Raw genomic sequence first — 18,653 nt, forward strand, 5'->3', positions numbered from 1 at the left:
TATGAGGTAAACAACCCCATATTGTAATCTCATACGTACCTTGATTTTTCAGGTATGAAAATGTATGAGATGCCTAAAACATTTATCTTTTCCATTCTTCAGTTGTTAGTAGTAAAAAAATGAGAACCCTACAAATCCATTCCTCTTAAAGAAACATGCCCTTAGTAGAGTCTCTTCTCCATGCATGCATTGGTGGGCAATTTAGGGTTTTCAGGAGCATCCAATTAGGAAGAAGAGAGATGGTGTACTTAACAAAACCAAAGGTGCTTAAATAATCTAATTAGTACAAAAACTTTTATTATTGATTAAAAACACCCATAATTTTCAAGGTAAATTTAGAAGGTTGTGCCAGAAAGTTTTGGCCCACCAAAAACAATCCCATTTCCTTCCTTCCTGTACTTTTTTTTGGTTAGGAGAATAGCTGCAGCTTGAGAGAGAGAGAGAGAGAGAGAGAGAGAGAGAGAGTCTCTCAAGGTATGATATCTCCTCAGAGACCCACCAAATTGCCATAAACAGAGCAAGCACTATTAAGAGGGGGTGGAAACTGAGAGAAAAGAGGAGAGAGAGAGAGAGAGACGAAGAACAGAAAATATGGAAGGTTGAATACAGCGAAGCAATTGTTCGTGCAGACCCACCCCCCACAATCCTACATTATTATTATATATTTATATATTCTCACATATATTTATATAATATACATTATATATTATATATTATATATATTATATTGGTCGAAATATACACACACACATATATAATTGCATATTGGTGAGAAAAAGAGAGAGAGAGAGAGTGCTGATACAGCAAGAAAGGCTGGTCCTTTGGTCTCTGCTGGTCTTCCACATTTCCATTGGCCACCACCTTTGCCTACCATTGCCGTGGGTTCCCACTAGCAGCTTTTTTGTCTTCTCCATTCTTTTTTTCTTCCAATAATTTTATAAATATTCATTATTTCTCTGCGTTTTTCGTCTGATATTTCTTCTGACTCTGCGTTTAGTGTTTTTGCATATATTTTGATGGGGTGGTAATATTTCTCTCTCTCTCTCTCTCTCTCTCTCTCTCTCTCCCCTTTTTTTCCCACCCCAAACAGTAATGATTTTCTCGTTAGGGGAATCGTTGTTGAGGAATCTGAGGATTTGTGAAAAAGAGGCGGTTGTAGAAGAAGAAGAAGCATCCTCATTACAAAAAACCAGTCATTTCACAAACAAGAAGGAGAAGACCAAATAGAATCTCACCAACTGCACGAGTGTCTCTCTGTTGTTTTTCATGTGATCTTTCCAGAAAAACACCCAAAAAAATTCGGTTCTGGGTTTGTTTTTCTTTTCTTTTTTTTTCTAAAAAAAAATTAATCTTTTTGTTTTTTTGGGGTATTTGTTTTTGGTTTTGATGAATCAAGGAAGGCAATTTCAGATGGTGGGGGGGAGTAATTACATGAATAATCAAGGGCAATACAATGACACAACTTTTACCAAAATCTTTGTGGGAGGGTTGGCCTGGGAGACTCAGAGGGAAACCATGAGAAGGTACTTTGAACAGTTTGGGGAGATCTTGGAGGCTGTTGTGATCACAGATAAAAACACTGGAAGATCCAAGGGTTATGGATTTGTAAGCAAACCCCATTATTTTGTTATGATTTTTCAGTGTGTTTTCTGATTAATTTGAGTTTGGTTTAATTTCTGTTTAATATTTTGATTAGGTTACATTTAAGGATCCAGAGGCAGCCATGAGGGCATGCCAAAATCCATCCCCTGTGATTGATGGAAGGAGGGCAAACTGCAATCTTGCATCTCTTGGTGCACAAAAGACTCGCCCACCAACTGCTCTCCATGGTTTTTGCCTTTCCCATACCATATATCAACTCTTTTTCTTTTACCATTTCTTCAATCATTTTGTTCTCCGACGCGGGATGTGAGTGCCCGGTCGACGTGCTGTATTATGCCGGTGGACTGAGCACTCAAATTCCGCAGAAAACATTTGCATTCCTAAATGGAAATGTGAATCTGAAATGTGCTAGGGTTTGGAAAGAAAGAAGAGACACAATATGTTTGTTGATTTTGTTATGGCATTGCTGCAGGTGCAGGAAGGTTAAGAGCAGCACATGGGTTGGTGGCTCCACCAGCTGCTTATCATGGATCCTCATCAACCTATGTTCCTCAACCCACTGGCCAATACACATTTCCTTATTCAGCTTATGGGTAAGCCTCAAATTCCCCAAAACAAAAACACACCCAAATCTTTCCTTTTTTCTCCATAATTTCGAGTTCAATTTACATAAAACGAATTCACTACCGCTTAACCATCCATAAAAGTCACTCCATATTTTCATTTTTTTGGTTTTGTCAAAATGTTTTCATCCATTCCATATCTGATTTGCTTTTTCCCTTGTTTTTGGGTGTAAATTTACAGGTACACTGGATATTCACAAGATTCCATGTATCCCATGGTAAATTTTTTATTTACCATTTTAAGTGGGCACATGAACCTTTTATTTTTCTTTATTTTTTCTTAAGCTGACTTTTGTGCAAAATGCATGTTATTGTGCAGAACTATTACAGTGTCTATGGTGGTGGTGGCCAACAATTCTCACCTTACTACACCACCACAACTGGCGGGGCATCAGGGCCGGCTGGAATTTTCCAAAATGTCTACCCATTTTATGCTCAATATGCTCAGAATAGTAGCCAGGCTCATGCCCTTGGTGTCCAATATCCCCAAATGGTACAGTACCCTTATTTGCCTCCTCAGCCCTTTGGCTCCACCTCCACAACTGGGATCCTCTCTCTTCCTCCTTCAATGCCAATCACCACCCCCACAACTACCCCAGGTAAAAACATTTTAACCATTTTCCCGCTGATATTCCAACATGATTGGTTTGAAATACTGTCACTATGATACCCCGGTGAGAAATTATCTAGAGAATTTACAGTTTACATGCAAAATGTTACAGGTGCAACAGCAGCAGCAGCAACTGGGGTCACATCAGGGGGGGCAGCTGCCCCACAACCTTCTGGGGCACACTCTGAGCAGAATCCTTCAACTTAATGTCCACAGGGGGATCAAAACAATGTCAATTTTTCAAGACTAACCACATTGACAGAAGGGTAACAAAACCAGATTTTCAGCCATCAACCTCCAAAGGGTTGCCTGCTGCTGCAGATTAATCACATCAGCTGCCATCAGAAGAGAGCAAAAGGGTTTCATACAAGTGTCAGCATCCGATTGGTTCTTCATTTGCTTTACTAACTTCATCATCATCATCATCATCAGCAAACATGTTCTTGGTTAGGACAAGTAGGGGAGTCTAGCTTATTTTTCAAGTTAGTTGTTAGGATTAGGGGAGGAATTAATTAATTAATTAAGACTCATATCAGATGATTAATTAATCATTAATTCATGTAATTGCATGAGGTGGAAGCTAAATATTGGGCTTTGGATTCCACCTTACAACACTAATTAGCAGTTGGATTATGTGCCTTGGATTGCACAGAGCATCCAATGACATATAAACCCTTTTTGTTTATATGGGAGAAGATTAAAGCAATCGGGTTTCAAAAGATTTGTTTTATATCTTTGAAACACCAGTTTGGTCAAAGCTTCGGATAGCTTGATTGGCCATTTAACTTGTAATCTTTAATTTTTAATTTTTTGAATTTGGTCATTGTTCAAAGCTTCGGATACTTTTTTCGAATTGATGAATTAGTTGGAAGAAATAGAAGATTGTCTCTCTAATTATTTTGTACTTTTTCTTTGGTATGATTCTTCTTTTGCATAATCAATCACTTTCGAGGCTTTGAAGAATGTGCTTGGAATCCTAGGAGCTCTATCAAAATAAGGGGGAATGCATGGTTTTGCTAAAAATGCCGAGAATACCATATTTTTAAATCATACTTTTTAAATCATATGATGTGACGGTTTATGATTGGATCATTTTTTTAATGATTTAAAGAAGGAGTCCAACTATCAACAGTTATATCATGTGATTCACAAAATATAATTCAAGTAGATAATCTTTGTAACATCATTTTGGTTTTGCATACTTATTTAATTTGATTTGGTTTGGTTTTGAGATGCAAAATTGACTTGGTAGGAAAGTGAAAAAAGAGAGAAACAAGAGTAATGCTAGGTAATAAGTAATAAACATGTTAATCAACACTTAAATAATAATCAAATCATCAGCAACAACATTATATAATTTGCAAAATATAATTCAAATAAATGGTCTATCTAGCATTACCCGACAAACAATCACTATATCACTCAAAGTTTCAAACTATATGAAAAGATATTTGGGGATTCAAGTTGATTTGACATAAAAGATGTCTCTTGCTTACCTAAAATGACATCAACGTGCTTCAACGTTGAAGAGAAAAATAACAAGAAGTAGTGGGGGAATTTTTCGAATTGCTACCTGAATTTTTTCTCAAGTTGCAATGACAAAAGAAACTAAAGCAATGTATGCAACCAAACTTTCATGAGAGAAGATTTTTGTCAAGGAACTTGAATTCCTATCTTAATTGATACTACCAAGATTTTAGAGTGGTTGTCCCAACCTTAGCCGCTCCCTCTCTCTCTCTCGCGTACATAAACCCCTACAAATCCCCTGCTCTTCGCCGCCGACTCCTTCTTTTGGCCGGGGTCGGCAGGCCACCCACTTGATTTTCCCCCTTTCCTTCTACTCTCCAGCCCGCTACCCCTTCCCTTAATTCCTCCTCCTTCCTCCCATCTTGCTTGCCCCTCTACCGCTTATTTTTTTTAGGAAAACTAATGAAAATGGCTTGAAAACTTTGAGTTTTAATGATAAGGACAAAATAAAGGATAAAGTGAATAGTACCAGGATTGACTTTTTAGTGTAAAAATGTGGTTTTTCGTTAAAGTGAACACTACCAGGTGCTTTTCGTTAAAGTTCCCTATTTTTTTTCCCAGCCCCACTCCTTTCCATCCCTTCTCTTATGTTTTCCTGTTTGCTTTCTCTTCCTTGATTATGGTAATCCTCCTTAATGCCTGGTTTCCTTAAGCTTGTCTCAACCTTCCCGAGCTTGTCTAAGTGGCGACAATAATACGGCGAAGTTATCAACTATCAACATATCATCAATATTATTGATATTAACAAGACTTCGATTACCTATTTGTCTATATACCTGTTAAATAAAAAATCGAAGTAAAATGTGTTCATTGGACAGTCGTCGAACAAGCCAACTGGTGGGTAGTTGACCAAAAATTTCCTCCTTTTCCTTATAGATGAGCTCAAAATTTTAATTTTAACTATTAAAACTTTTTTTAGAAGAAATGTTTTTTCAAGGTCAGAGGACTTTTAATTCATTGTACAAATGGAATCTTCTTTTCTTTTCTTTTTCTTCCCCAAAACTTGGGTGTCCAAAACTCCATAGGAATTGGGCTTTGAGTCCTTGACCACTGAAAGAAATAAGAATTGGGCTTTTTGGGCCTTGAGCCCACTTGCGCTTCCATAAAAAAAAAAAAGAATCAGGTGAGTCCACTGTTGTGCACCTTTATATGCCCTAGCTCGCTAGAAAATCAGAAACCCTAGACGAGAAAGTGTTGAGGTTTTGCAGCGGCGCAGCTCTCTACCACCCACCATTCTCAGATCTCGTCTCCGTCAGGTAACTCTGTCTCTCTGTCTCTCTCTGTTTCTCTCTCTCTCTCTCTCTCTCTCTCTCTCTCACTCCAATTAGCATAGACTGTGAACTCCGATGGATTGCAGCGCATAGATTAGTAATTGTGGTCTTTTTGTTCGTTATAGCGAAAAACGATGGCGTTTTCAGAGCTTGCGTGCAGCTACGCCGCCCTCATCCTCCACGACGATGGCATCCCCATCACCGTATCCTTTTAATCGTTTTTCTTTCACATATCGGTTTTCATTTATTTATTTATTTGGTTGTTTGTTTAGCTTTTATTTTATTTGCTATTATTATTTATGCGGCAATTGATAAACTTTTTGTGTTCATTTTTATTTTATGGATTAAATTCACACGGGTTTGATTTAATTTAATTAACTGTGTATTTCTGAGAGCACACGCAAGAAATTAGATTTTTTGTTCGTGTTATTTGATTTATTTTTGGTTTAAATCAGTGGGTTAGAAATTTGGAAATATTGTTATTGGAAGCTGTGATTCTCCTTAATTGGTGTGTAATAGTCTGAGAAGATTGCAACATTGGTGAAAGCTGCTAATATCACTGTTGAGTCTTACTGGCCCGGCTTGTTCGCCAAGCTTGCCGAGAAGAAGAACATTGATGACCTCATCCTGAATGTTGGTGCTGGTGGCGGCGGTGCTGCTGTTGCCGTTGCTGCCCCAGGAGGCGGTGCTGCTGCCCCAGCTGCTGCTGCTCCTGCAGCGGAGGAGAAGAAGGTATTGGGTCACTTATATCATTTTTCATCGAACGAGTTTGTTGAAATTGTTGTGGTCTTAAGGCGTTGGGTTATCCGATTTGCTCATTTTGGTTTCGGACTTGATTTTACAGGAAGAACCCAAGGAAGAGAGCGATGACGATATGGGATTCAGCTTGTTCGATTAGGGGCTCCTTTCAGCAAGATGTAATCCAATCTTCAGTTTGATGGTTTTTAGTATTTTGAGATTAGTTGCCCTATCAATCTAGTACGGGTATCGTTCTTTTTGGCTTATGATATGTAGTGGTAATGGAGAAGTTGCTAACTCTCCTTGTTTTCTGCTGAGCAAATCCAAATTTTGAACATCTTAATGTTTAAATTTCTGGATAGAAAAGGTACGTTACTCTTTTAATCTTGAAATTGAATTGTTTGCGATGGATTTATATTCTGTTTGATGTGCCCTACATGTTTTGAAACATGATACGAGCTCTCGTAGTTGATGGCATGACCCTAGTAAAAATGTTCTAGTCTCGTTTACAGAGATTGACGGAGGCAGTTGACGCTTGCATTGTGCTCGTGTTATCCTAACTCAACTTTTCGGTTATATTTTCTGCATTCAGTTCCCCCTCACATGTGTCATATGATACACAAATTGGCTAAATTTATCCCGTCACGCATCGTGTTGCTTATTAAACATACTGCACACATGATGGGTGGTTTGGGAGGCGAGGAGCAGATTTCTCGTGTTACTACACAAAACCGACCAACTGCGTGGTTAACTCTTGTTTCTCAAGGCGTTGCGACATTTTCCTTTGCAAGCGGTGCAATTTCCTCACCCACGATCCCAGGTTCGCTACGAGCGACACCCAAACTCAGCAGCACTTGCTCCCACTTCTTAGCAGGACCCTGCACGGTGCCGATTCAAAGGATTTAAGCATGTGAGAATGCGATTAATTGTGAAAGGATTGTAAGAGGGGATGTCTTTACCTTCCACGAGAGATCTTGAGCCATGCAGTTGCTTATAATCTCAGTAAAAGCTGGAGTTCCATAAGTTCCGAGGGCTCTTGTGACGGTTGTAGTGATTGCTTGTGCATCCGCCGGATCAACAACTTCGCACTGAAACATCAGTTTTCGAAACTGAGTTAACACGAAAGTAAAAAAGTATTTTGTGTATAAAGAATGGTAGAAAAAGATGCATTACTTCCACATTGAAGGCTCCCATATGAAATCCGGTGAATCCTTCTTTAACAGTGTCTACCAACCCGCCGGTTGAGGCAACGATGGGGACCTGCAGAAGCACAGCGGTGAATCAGTACTCATGCAAGATGTACCTTCGAATGGAAGGACTTGTTTGCGTCAGGGATCTTACGGTTCCATAACGCATGGCGTGTAACTGAATGAGACCACATGGCTCGAATCTGCTCGGAACCAACATGAAATCAGCTCCTGCTGTGATCATATGGGCCAGAGGGACACTGAATTTCGCTACTCCTCGGGCCTTGTCGGGGTATTCTATCTCCAGCTGTTCAAGCTGCTTCTCCATCGGCTTTTTGCCAGTCCCCTGAGAAAATTTCAAAGGCAGATCACGTTAATATACACGTAGGTTTGGTGGCAGGACAAACAGATGAGCAATATAAGGCGAGGAACAACTTCCATGTCGGGTACATACGAGGACTATAATCTGAACATCCTCTTTGATAAGATGAGGAACGGCTTCTATGAGAATGTCTGAACCTTTCTGCTCTTCAAGCCTACCAATGAAACCTATGACAGGGATGTCTCTATCCACCGGCAATCCGACTTCTGCTTGGAGGGTTTCTTTGAGAAGAGGCTTTGCATCAGCCACCTAAGCAAGCCAAAGTTTCAAGAGTCATTGCCATACATGATACGAATCAAAAGAAGTTACACGAACTACGGTTGAGGAAGTTTTTGTACAATGAGTATTCTTACAGTTGAAGCGTCGTATTTGATAGTTGTATGCTTGTCAGTTAAGGGATTCCATTCCTGGACGTCCATACCATTCACAATTCCAAAAATTCCAGTTTTCCGAATAATGTCATCCAACTCGACTCCTTTTTCAACCGCAGAAACAAGTTCTTCGGCATAGCATGGGCTGACAGTCAAGAGCTTGTCTGATTCCAAAATTCCGGCTTTCATCCAGTTAATTTTCCTCCCCTTCACCGGCTTCTCAGAGCTGTGGAATCAGAACAATCACACTCAAGTTTCAATCACTTAATCATTGTACAGTCTGCTATATCCTGTGCAAAAAACCATACCCATCAATGAAATCGAACGAGCTCTTAAATTCATCTGGCAGATTGAGAAGTCCAAAGTCCGCAAACGCAAATCTGCCTTGGTAAGCAATGTTGTGAATGCAAAAGGCTACTTTGGCAGTGCTGTAAATACCTCTAGGTTTGTATACGGCCTTCAGGTAGCATGGGAGCAGGGCGGTGTGCCAATCGTTGACAATGAAAACGACTTCTTCCCCTGCACGCAGCAACGCCATCGTACCAATTCATGCATAAAAGATTTTCAGAAGTGGTGTTGGTTTGGAGAACTGGAGATGAGTTTTGCCTACCATATGGTCCAGAAAAATATTTGCTGCTGTTTAAATTCAGAACTCTTGGTGCTTCTAGAGCTGCCTTAAAACATATAATTTTATACAACCATGAGAATACGAACGATAATATTATACAATCAGAAGATGCACAGATTCAAATTCAGACTAAACATTTGCCAACAGATTTGTAAGAAAACGTGTTATTTATTTACACTCGTGACGAGGATTTGAATGGAAAATGCGACGAGGATCAGAAAGGCAGAGATTACTAACCTGGCATAGCAGGCTGAACCTAAGTGGATTGTCCTTGAAATCGACTCCGGTAACCGGACCATAAACTTTCGATGCAGTTTTCCCCCATACCTTAACAACCAGTCACAAAAAGCAGATAAGAATTTGAGTTTTCTTCCTTTTCATACTATTTGCAAATCACTGGAAAAGATCAGTAAGACAAGACCAAACCTTTTCGAGAAACAGCGGGTGATCCACGAAAACACGATCAACTCCTCGCTTGTAGCAGTGAAAAAATCGTACTGTTTCGGTTTTATCTCCCACTTTAAGCTACACAGATAGGAACAGGATAGGAATAAATCATATGAACATTGTCCTATTTCAGTGTTGATCAAGGTTATATGTTTGCACACCTCGACTGTTACTTCTGTATCCCATGCATCTTTGTACTGATCATAACGCGGAGAAATCGTCATCACTCGATGCCCATTTGCCTGAAGAAAGTTCAAATTTTAGTGAAATTTACGCATACATAACCGGTTACAAACATTTAATAAAAAACAGACCTCGAGGGACACTACGCTGACAATAAATGGGAACTAAACCATGGTTTATATACGGCTTAATGTTTGTTTAATGTCGCTCGGTTCTCATTGTGCATATTATTACAAGGCAAGAGAAGTAAGCGATTACAGCCATAGCCGGTGGGAGGCCTCCAAGAACATCACCAAGTCCACCAGTTTTACTCCATGGACCAACCTCAGTTCCCAGAAACACTAAATTCATCCCACTTCCACAAACAATAACTCCTGAAGTCTTCCTAGAGCTATTGACAGATTTGCCCCTCGCTTGCCTTGCAACTGAGTTGGCCATGGTTCTGACTCGGAGCTCGTCCACTGAGTTCAAAGCTCTCAACCCATTGTGAGTCAGGGTCTGTTTACCAGAAACCATTTTCTTAAATCCGGTTTTCAGGTTTGATCCGGAAGATACAGTGCCATAGCTGACATGGGAGGTCGTCGAGGAAAAGCTTGAAGCAGTGAGAGTTGCCATTAACTTGTAATTCTATTACGTTCTGCAAAACAGTAAAACATAAAAGATTAACTAGAGTCGACGGTGGCTAGAAGTGCTTTTTGACAATTAAAAGTGTGTTTCTACTCATGTTTGGCAATAAAACTCTGTGCTTTTTGACAATTAAAGTGCTTCTACCCTGTGTTTGACAGTAAAACGACTTAAAAGTGCTTCTGAGTCGTAGAAGAACCTGCGGGGAAGGAACAATTGCTTCCTACAAAAGCAGTTTGAGCTCCTCACAGCAACCTGCAGTTGGATGCTTGTTTCTTCTTGTGCGATGAAAATGCTGAGGAGGCTGCAGTGCAAAATGTGGTGGTTTTAAGCACTGAAGTTGCAGGAGGGTGAAACTGTAACTTGGAGTTTGCAGAAGGCCGACTAAAACATGCACAGGTGGAGGGGTTTGCAGTGCCGAGTACCTCAAGATTCATTAGCGGTGAGTAATAGGCGGCAGAATTCCTCGTGTGCGAGACAAATTGCTCTCTCAAGTTACATTGGAGTATTTTGGACTAAAATCCAACAAGAGGAGAAACATAACACATTTGTATACAATAATATCTCACAAATAATATCTTACCTGTTGTGAAATGTAACGTGAATGTCACACATATGATTGTATGAGGAAGCAAAATCAAAATAGACTTTGGTACCAACCGCTAAAAATTTTAGATGAAATAGTCTTAGGTTGGTTAAAATTTATCTTCATGCATGTAAGGTGTCGGATCAAAACCTCTATATACAATGTATGTTTGTATCCTCATTACAACCAACATGCAAGATCAAAAGTAAAAATCAAAAGTAAAAAAAATACTAATATATCTCTTGCTTCTTTTTACGTACATTCACTGTCTTCTAATACAGTTACAAAAATAAGCAGTACTTCGATTTTCGATAAAGGTTCTCTTCACACTTTTGCCTATTAATAACATCACTTTGTTATAAATAAACAAGGTTTTCACAGACAGACGACATGGAGTTGTACTTTCCTTCCCAATTTCATTAAAATAAACGACATGGCGTTGGGAAAAAAAATAAAGAAGATGACCAAGACGACATCGGAGTAGCAGCACCAGCAGCGGCTTACGCTGCACCAGCATGACCAAGAAGTTCACTCGCTTCGAACCGCAATTCGCCATGGAACTCGACCTGGACTCGTTCCTTAACTCACACGTCTCCCTCTCCGACGAAGACTACGACGACGACCACCACTTTAGCTCCGTCCCCCACCGCACGATCGACGAAATCCTCAACGACACCGATTCGTCCGCCTCATCTTCCCCGCCCTCTCCATGGTTTCTCGGAGGCATGAGAACAAATGCGAAGCCCGGGGCGGCCCTGGCTGCGGCTGCGGCGGCCTCGAGGTTGATGCCGACTCCGCAGTCCACCGCGATCAAGTCGAGGAGGAGCGCCGGGAGTGGAGTTATCCAGAAGGTTCTTGAAAGTTCGGAACTGGATGACAACTCCGTGATGAGTTTTAATTCTAATGGTGATACGAATGCAATTGGGTCGGAAGTGATTAGGACCAATTCGAATGAATTACAAGTGGATTTTGGTGGTGAATTGTTGAGAAATGGCGGGGTATTGAAGAGCGAAAACGAGTTGGAGCAGGCTTCTCAAGTTGATGAAGCGAGTGCTGGGAATGCTGTGGAAGAAGAGAAGAATGTAAGTAGTTCTTATGAGAATTTGACAAGTTTAGATGCAAATGATGTTAAAGATACGGAATTTAGTAAGAATGTTGAGGTGGTAGAGGAATGTAAACAAGAAATTCAAGACTTAGATGATAATAGTCCTTGTTCGAAAGAGAGTGATACCAAGGATAATGAAGGCTGCGGTGATGGCAAGGATGATGGTGGTGGTGGTAAGGAGTCTAAGGATAACAATGGCAATATTGGTAACGGTAGCGATATTGATGATGACGAAGAATTGGGAAGTTCAATCACTCAACTGGTGGAGGAGAGAATTGGGGAATTGGAGAGCAGGTGGATAAGTAAAAAAGCTGAGAAGAAGTTGCGGAAGCCACTCGAAATCGCTGAAGAGTTAGAGAAGAAGCAAGCTTCTACTGCTTTGCATTGGGAAGAGGGTGCCGCTGCTCAACCCATGCGGCTTGAGGGTGTTCACAGAGGCTCCACCACATTAGGATACTTCAATGTCGATGCTAACAATCCCATTACTCGGACCCTTTCATCTCCGGCGTTAAGGCGTGATCATGGCTCACCGCAAGTCTTGCGGTTCACAGTAATTACATTGGAATAGTAATGGCAAGAGGGTCTACACTTGTTATTCCTAGTAAATACTCTGCTCATAATGCTGACAGCATGGATGCAAAGGTTAGCTTTCATTCCTTTACTTAGTTTTAACTGCCACTGATATAGATATAGGGGAATTCGTGTTAACAAACTATGGTATATATGTACCAGATGCTAATTCTTGGGTTGCAAGGAGAACGGTCTTATGCTGCTGTAACTTCTATGTGCTTCAATCAACAAGGGGACTTGCTCTTAGCTGGTTATGCTGATGGTCACATTACAGTTTGGGACGTGCAGAGGGCATCGGCTGCCAAAGCAATTACTGGAGAACATACAACTCCAGTTGTTCATACGTTGTTTTGGGGCAGGATTCTCAGGTTACACATCAATTTAAGGCAGTTACCGGTGATAGTAAGGGTCTGGTACTGTTACATTCTTCCTCGGTGGTTCCCCTGCTTAATAGGTTCTCGATTAAAACACAGGTAAAAAAATTTCATTGTTGGCCTTATGTTTAAAAATGCTTGCTTCGCGGTTGATGTGTGAATCTATGATCTTCCAAAATGTAACTCTATCAAACTTCCTGTGCATGTTGATTGGAACAGTGCCTTCTTGATGGACAAAATACAGGCACAGTGCTTTCAGCTTCACCATTCCTTTTTGATGAATGCAGTGGAGGGGCTTTACTGTCTTCTAAGGGTAGTGGGGCGGTTTCAGGCAGCAGTATTGGTGGTATGATGGGGGGTATGGTTGGTGGAGATGCAGGTTGGAAACTCTTCAATGAGGGATCTTCTTTAGTGGAAGAAGGTGTGGTCGTGTTTGTCACCCATCACACTGTTCTGGTGGTATGAAGCCCTCAGATGATAGCGTCAATTCCATGTACCTTTTGGTTTGGGATTATTACCTATTTATAAAAAGTTTATTTTTCAGTGTGCTAATGCCATGTGTCTTTGTTGTAGGTAAGACTAACTCCCACTTTGGAAGTGTATGCACGACTTTCCAAACCAGTTGGGGGTTCGGGAGGGTTCTATGCCTTGTACTGCTTGGAAATGTACAATACAATCACACAGGTCACCTGCTACTAGTGGTAAGGATTGACTTTATTTGTTAAGTTTCCTGTTGATGGCTTCCTAAGATGAGGTTTTTCATTATTGGTAGAAAATATGCCTGCTGAAGCAGTTGAAAGAGTTTCGTTACTAGCACTTGCTTGGGATCGAAAAGTTCAGGTGGCAAAGTTGGTCAAATCGGAACTGAGAATATATGGGAAATGGTCTCTTGAAAGTGCAGCCATAGGTGTGGCTTGGCTGGATGATCAGGTATGCACCTGTTTATTTGTTTTCTGTCGTGCTGAATTTATGTTTATTCTTTTAACCGAAGAAATTTATGTTTCTCTACCTATGAAGAGTTCTGTACATGGTTAAGAGTCAAGTTTACATCACGTAGAATGAGCTTAATTTGAAGCTTTGTGCCTTCAGATGCTGGTGGTTCTCACCGTGACTGGACAACTTTGTTTGTTTGCAAAGGATGGAACTGTGATTCACCAAACAAGTTTTTCTGTTGACGGTTTTGAAGGGGATGATCTCATTGCGTATCATACTCACTTCATTAATATATTTGGAAATCCTGAAAAAGCTTATCACAATTGTGTAGCTGTAAGAGGAGCTTTGGTATATGTACTTGGACCAGTGCATCTTATTGTTTCCCAACTTCTCCCTTGGAAAGAACGAATTCAGGTTTTACGGGGAGCAGGTGATTGGATGGGTGCCTTGAACATGGCAATGACAATTTACGACGGTCAAGCTCATGGTGTTATTGACCTTCCTAGAACTCTAGTTGCTGCACAGGAGGCCATAATGTCCTACCTGGTTGAGTTGATTTTGTCATATGTAGAGGAAGTATTTTCATATATTTCAGTAGCATTCTGCAACCAAATTGGAAAAATGGATCAACCTGATGATTTAAAAAGCAAAAGCAGTTCTATGCACTCTGAAATAAAAGAGCAATACACCCGTGTTGGTGGAGTTGCAGTTGAATTCTGTGTCCATATCAGAAGGGCTGACATACTTTTTGATGAAATCTTCTCTAAGTTTGTAGCTGTTCAACAAAGAGGTATTCTCAATTCTGTTTATTTTTGCATTCATGGTTTTGTAAACTTCATCCACTTTAAGCCGAAGTTTGGATATCTGGATTATATATTATTCTATTGAAATGAAACAAGAAGAGAAGCATTCTTTGGCTTTCATGTACTTAGGAAAAGGGAAAGTCCATTTTACCAACCATGCACGGTTGAGTTAGAATGGCTTTTTATAATGTGCAACTGTGCCGCATCAACGAAACACAGAATACACTTACATTCTCAAATTATCTTACCATAACTCATAACTGGTGTCATGCTCAAACTGGAGTGAATAACATATTTTCTTCTTTTGAAAGGGGATTAAGTGAATAATTTATATCCTGCATTATAGGCTTGAAATATTTCTTATTTAGAATAAATATATTGAAAGTATTTCAGAACCAAGTTTTTTAACTTTCGTCATGATTTGAGGTTACTGGATTAATACTTTGACATATTATAGAACAAGGCAATTAAGTTCAACGTATGGTGTATCTTTTTTGGCTTGTCTCGGCTGCAGTTTTGCAGCATTTGAAGTATGTGCATTATTCGATAGCTTGAAGCTACATGCATATATCATTTTCCTCCACCAGTGCATGTTACCAATCAGTTTTCTTTATAAATGTTATTAGACACATTTTTGGAGCTGTTGGAGCCTTATATATTGAAGGACATGCTTGGTTCTCTTCCACCTGAGGTAATGAATACTGTTCAAGTATTTTGGCTGTATTGGTTGGCAGGTATGTTATACATAATAATGTTATTTCATTCTCCCCTTTCCTCAGATCATGCAAGCACTGGTAGAGCATTATAGCTGCAAAGGGTGGTTACAGCGTGTTGAACAATGTGTCCTTCACATGGATATTTCATCCTTGGATTTCAATCAGGTCTGTGCCTCTCAGATTGTTGCTTATAATTTTTCATGTTGCTGTAATTTGTTTGTCATAGTTTTCACCTGGACTCGCACATTATTTGTTATGTTTTATTGTAGGTTGTTAGGTTATGCAGAGAGCACGGACTGTAGAGTGCTCTGGTGCATCTCTTCAATAAAGGATTGGATGATTTCAGGTTACCCTTAGAGGAGCTGTTAGTGGTCTTGCAAAATAGTCTAGGAGAAGGTGCTACCACCCTTGGGTATGATTATCTTGATATTGTCCTTTGTGTGTTCTACTTGAGTTTAAAAGGCTTATATGTGGTTTATCTTGCTACTTTAGTTGCTTCTCCTTTCATCCTGCATCATCTTTACCCGTAATTATTATTATCTTACTGAAAGCTTATAATTAGTTGTACCACATTGTTTTCATGTTACTTATTGGTTGTATGTTGTTAGTTTTCCATTAGCCTTTTAAGTGGTTTTATTGTATGTTCTTGTTTACAGGTACAGGATGTTAGTTTATTTGAAGTACTGCTTTTCAGGCCTTGCTTTTCCACCAGGTATGGACTTACACTTATTAGTTGTTCAATTGGAATATTGCAGGATTCTACCCATCTGTGTGATAATCCCATCTGTTACTACAAATGGATTTGTGATCTTGAAATAGGTAATTCATAGAAAAGGAGAATAATCTTACTGAATACGTATGAAGCGATCAAAGGAAGACTAGCATTCTTTTCTACTTGAATATATTTTTGACTTACTTGTAGCTTCGTTTATTCCTGGATTTCGCATGGACTAATCTGATTAACAAAGTTTGCCCTAATTATCTGTGGTTTCAGGACAGGGATCAATTCCTCCCTTGCGCTTGCCATTTCTGAGAACATAACTTCTGCAATTTTTGTTGGAGGGTTCTGATGCCCCTTATTCAAGAGCAGTCTCAAGTGTATTGCCTAGAGGAGAATATATTAACCTGTATCTTCTGTTAGATCTAGACACTGAAGCTACTTTAGACGTTCTGAGATGTGCTTTCGTAGAAGATGAAATCTCAAAACCTGACCTTTCTTCTCATGATTCAGCTAATGCTAATATGGAGCTGCAGGATGGGAACAATTTAATGGCTCAAAATCAGAATTCAATGGTTCAGAATACAATAGATACGCTCATTCACATTATTAGTAAGGAAAGTTCTCAAACAGATGGATCTCCCGATGACACTGGATCAGTAGCACAGTGGCCTTCCAAGAAAGACATAGATCATCTATTTGAGTTTATTTCATACTATGTTGCATGTAGAAGAGCCACTGTCTCGAAAAGTATATTGTCTCAAATTTTGGAGTACTTGACCTCAGATGTTAAATTTCCACCATGTGTTACCAGAGATAGCACAACTTCAAAAAGAAGAGAGAAGCAGGTTTTGGGATTCTTGAGATAGTGCCTGAGACCGATTGGGATTCATCTTATGTGTTACAGCTATGCGAAGAGGCGCGATTTTACCAGGTATATTTACCAATACCATACAATGTTGTCTCATAATTCATTCAGTTTAAGATTACTTACTACAAGGTCTCTTGGCATCTTTGAGGTTTGTGGCCTAATTCATACTAGCAGACATCAGTATCTTGCTGCTCTGGAGTGCTACATGAAAGGTGTAGAAGAACCCATTCATGCCTTCTCCTTTATCAACAAAACATTATTACAGCTGACTGACAAGGAATGTGCTGCTTTTCGATCAGAAGTAATTTCTCGAATTCCAGAGCTTTTTTACTTAAACAGGTTATCCCTTAGTTATCTTGAACCTTTTCCTTTATTTTTCGTCTGCCACATCACATATTACGTCATATGTAGATTGTCTTCTCCAGTGAAAGCTTCCTTACTGATTATCCACCTCAATTTTTTTTATCCAATGCAGAGAGGGCACATTCTTCTTGGTTATCGATCATTTTACTATTGACGAAGGTTCTCATATACTCTCTAAACTTCGTTCCCATCCAATAAGTCTGTTCCTTTACTTAAAAACAGTGATTGAGGTCCACTTCGTTCCCATCCAAATTTTTAATACGGGCTTGAATGAGTTGAGTGATTGTGTTTCATTGCCACCTGGTTTCTGTACCATAAAGCTTGTCTTACGTCATTGCCCTCATAATGTTTCGCTTTTACTATGCAGCTGTTATGCCAGTACGAGCGCAATTCAGTTCTCAAATTCCTAGAGACATTCGATAGCTATTTCGTGGAACACTGTTTACTCCTCCTGTGCCAGATATATGGGATAACAGATGCTGCATCTTTCTTGTTGGAAAGGGTTGGTGATGTCGGCAGTGCTCTTTTACTAACACTTTCCACCCTCGGTGACAAATTTATCAAGCATGATACTGCTGTGGCAAGTCTGGTGTCAAGTAATTCTGCTCGTACTGAGCTTTTCAGCAATGCTTTAAAATTGGAGGAGGCCCGTAATATCATATTTTATTTTCAGCAAGGCTCTCTGTGAAGTTTCTGCATCCATATCCGACGACCGTGCTGTATTATTTGAGACTATGAAAGTTTGAAGTCTTCAAAGAGGAGGAAGAGTTTGGCATGCCGCCCGTTTTCGTCGAAAGTCAAAGATGGAGGGAGACAAGCAGCAGCAGCAGCAAAGAAGTGGTGTATTATCCTTCCGTTCTCGGGGATGAACAAGCAACGATAGAGGAATAAAATAAAGCTGTTATCTTCCTCTCATGGGTCTTCACTACACTACATATTTGAATAAAAACTCTCAAAAAGAATTCAAAGACTTCAGAAGCTCTTCAACCAACCAAAAGCAAAAGGTGTTTAAAACCCTTTTCACTCCGTGGCATGAATCCCACCAAAAACAAAGAGTTACTGCAGGAGGGAAACAAATAGATGTTTATTTCCATGTAAAGTCCTACGGGGCTTGGAAGAGATGAAATTCACAGAGAAAGAAAAAAAGCTTGCTAACAACGCCCCAAATCAAATGGGAGAGATACTCACGTGGCAACTGTAAAATGCCATAGCTCTTCAAACATAAAATCATGAGGTTTCTTTCGAGGGAAAGTCTGACTATAAAAGCTTGGAAAATGCATTTATAAAAAATAGTGCTCTGCCACTTGCTTTTATTAAACAATATGAAATCAAAGGCTCGTTGTGTTACTGTGCAAAGATAAAAGGTGACGACTAAGGGACATGCATGATGACAAAATGACATGGGTTTCAAGACAACGTAA

At 39.8% G+C, this 18,653-nt stretch overlaps 3 protein-coding genes and 1 pseudogene across 4 annotated transcripts; 3 read left to right on the forward strand and 1 right to left on the reverse strand.

The window, feature by feature from the left end:
• The first annotated feature begins 744 nt into the window (after window positions 1-744).
• LOC139194033 (uncharacterized) lies at window positions 745-3,729 on the forward strand. 2 transcript variants are annotated; one of them, XM_070818178.1, is made up of 6 exons: window positions 745-1,605; window positions 1,697-1,829; window positions 2,075-2,195; window positions 2,407-2,443; window positions 2,545-2,824; window positions 2,948-3,729. In XM_070818178.1, exons 1-6 carry the CDS (start codon window positions 1,387-1,389, stop codon window positions 3,040-3,042), a joined length of 885 nt encoding a protein of 294 aa, XP_070674279.1. In that variant the 5' UTR covers window positions 745-1,386; the 3' UTR covers window positions 3,043-3,729. The 2 variants fall into 2 exon arrangements, with proteins under 2 accessions (XP_070674279.1, XP_070674285.1); XM_070818184.1 differs by having other exon boundaries at window positions 2,081-2,195.
• Window positions 3,730-5,405: 1,676 nt separating this feature from the next.
• Window positions 5,406-6,782, forward strand: LOC139194040 (large ribosomal subunit protein P1-like). The gene is made up of 4 exons (XM_070818192.1): window positions 5,406-5,618; window positions 5,759-5,836; window positions 6,153-6,365; window positions 6,478-6,782. The coding sequence occupies exons 2-4, from the start codon at window positions 5,768-5,770 to the stop codon at window positions 6,529-6,531; spliced, it is 336 nt and encodes a 111-aa protein (XP_070674293.1). The 5' UTR covers window positions 5,406-5,618; window positions 5,759-5,767; the 3' UTR covers window positions 6,532-6,782.
• Window positions 6,783-6,994: 212 nt separating this feature from the next.
• Window positions 6,995-10,506, reverse strand: LOC139194046 (granule-bound starch synthase 1, chloroplastic/amyloplastic-like). The gene is made up of 13 exons (XM_070818198.1): window positions 10,393-10,506; window positions 9,828-10,206; window positions 9,548-9,628; window positions 9,366-9,464; window positions 9,177-9,266; window positions 8,922-8,985; window positions 8,620-8,830; window positions 8,294-8,537; window positions 8,013-8,189; window positions 7,713-7,904; window positions 7,545-7,631; window positions 7,331-7,459; window positions 6,995-7,249 (listed from the first exon to the last, which is right to left on the reverse strand). Exons 2-13 carry the CDS (start codon window positions 10,182-10,184, stop codon window positions 7,133-7,135), a joined length of 1,848 nt encoding a protein of 615 aa, XP_070674299.1. The 5' UTR covers window positions 10,185-10,206; window positions 10,393-10,506; the 3' UTR covers window positions 6,995-7,132.
• Window positions 10,507-11,255: 749 nt separating this feature from the next.
• Window positions 11,256-18,202, forward strand: LOC139194049 (uncharacterized; annotated as a pseudogene).
• Window positions 18,203-18,653: the final 451 nt, after the last annotated feature.

The sequence above is a fragment of the Malus domestica genome, chromosome 01 (assembly GCF_042453785.1).
Source record: "Malus domestica chromosome 01, GDT2T_hap1".
In the NCBI taxonomy this organism is placed as follows: domain Eukaryota; kingdom Viridiplantae; phylum Streptophyta; class Magnoliopsida; order Rosales; family Rosaceae; genus Malus; species Malus domestica.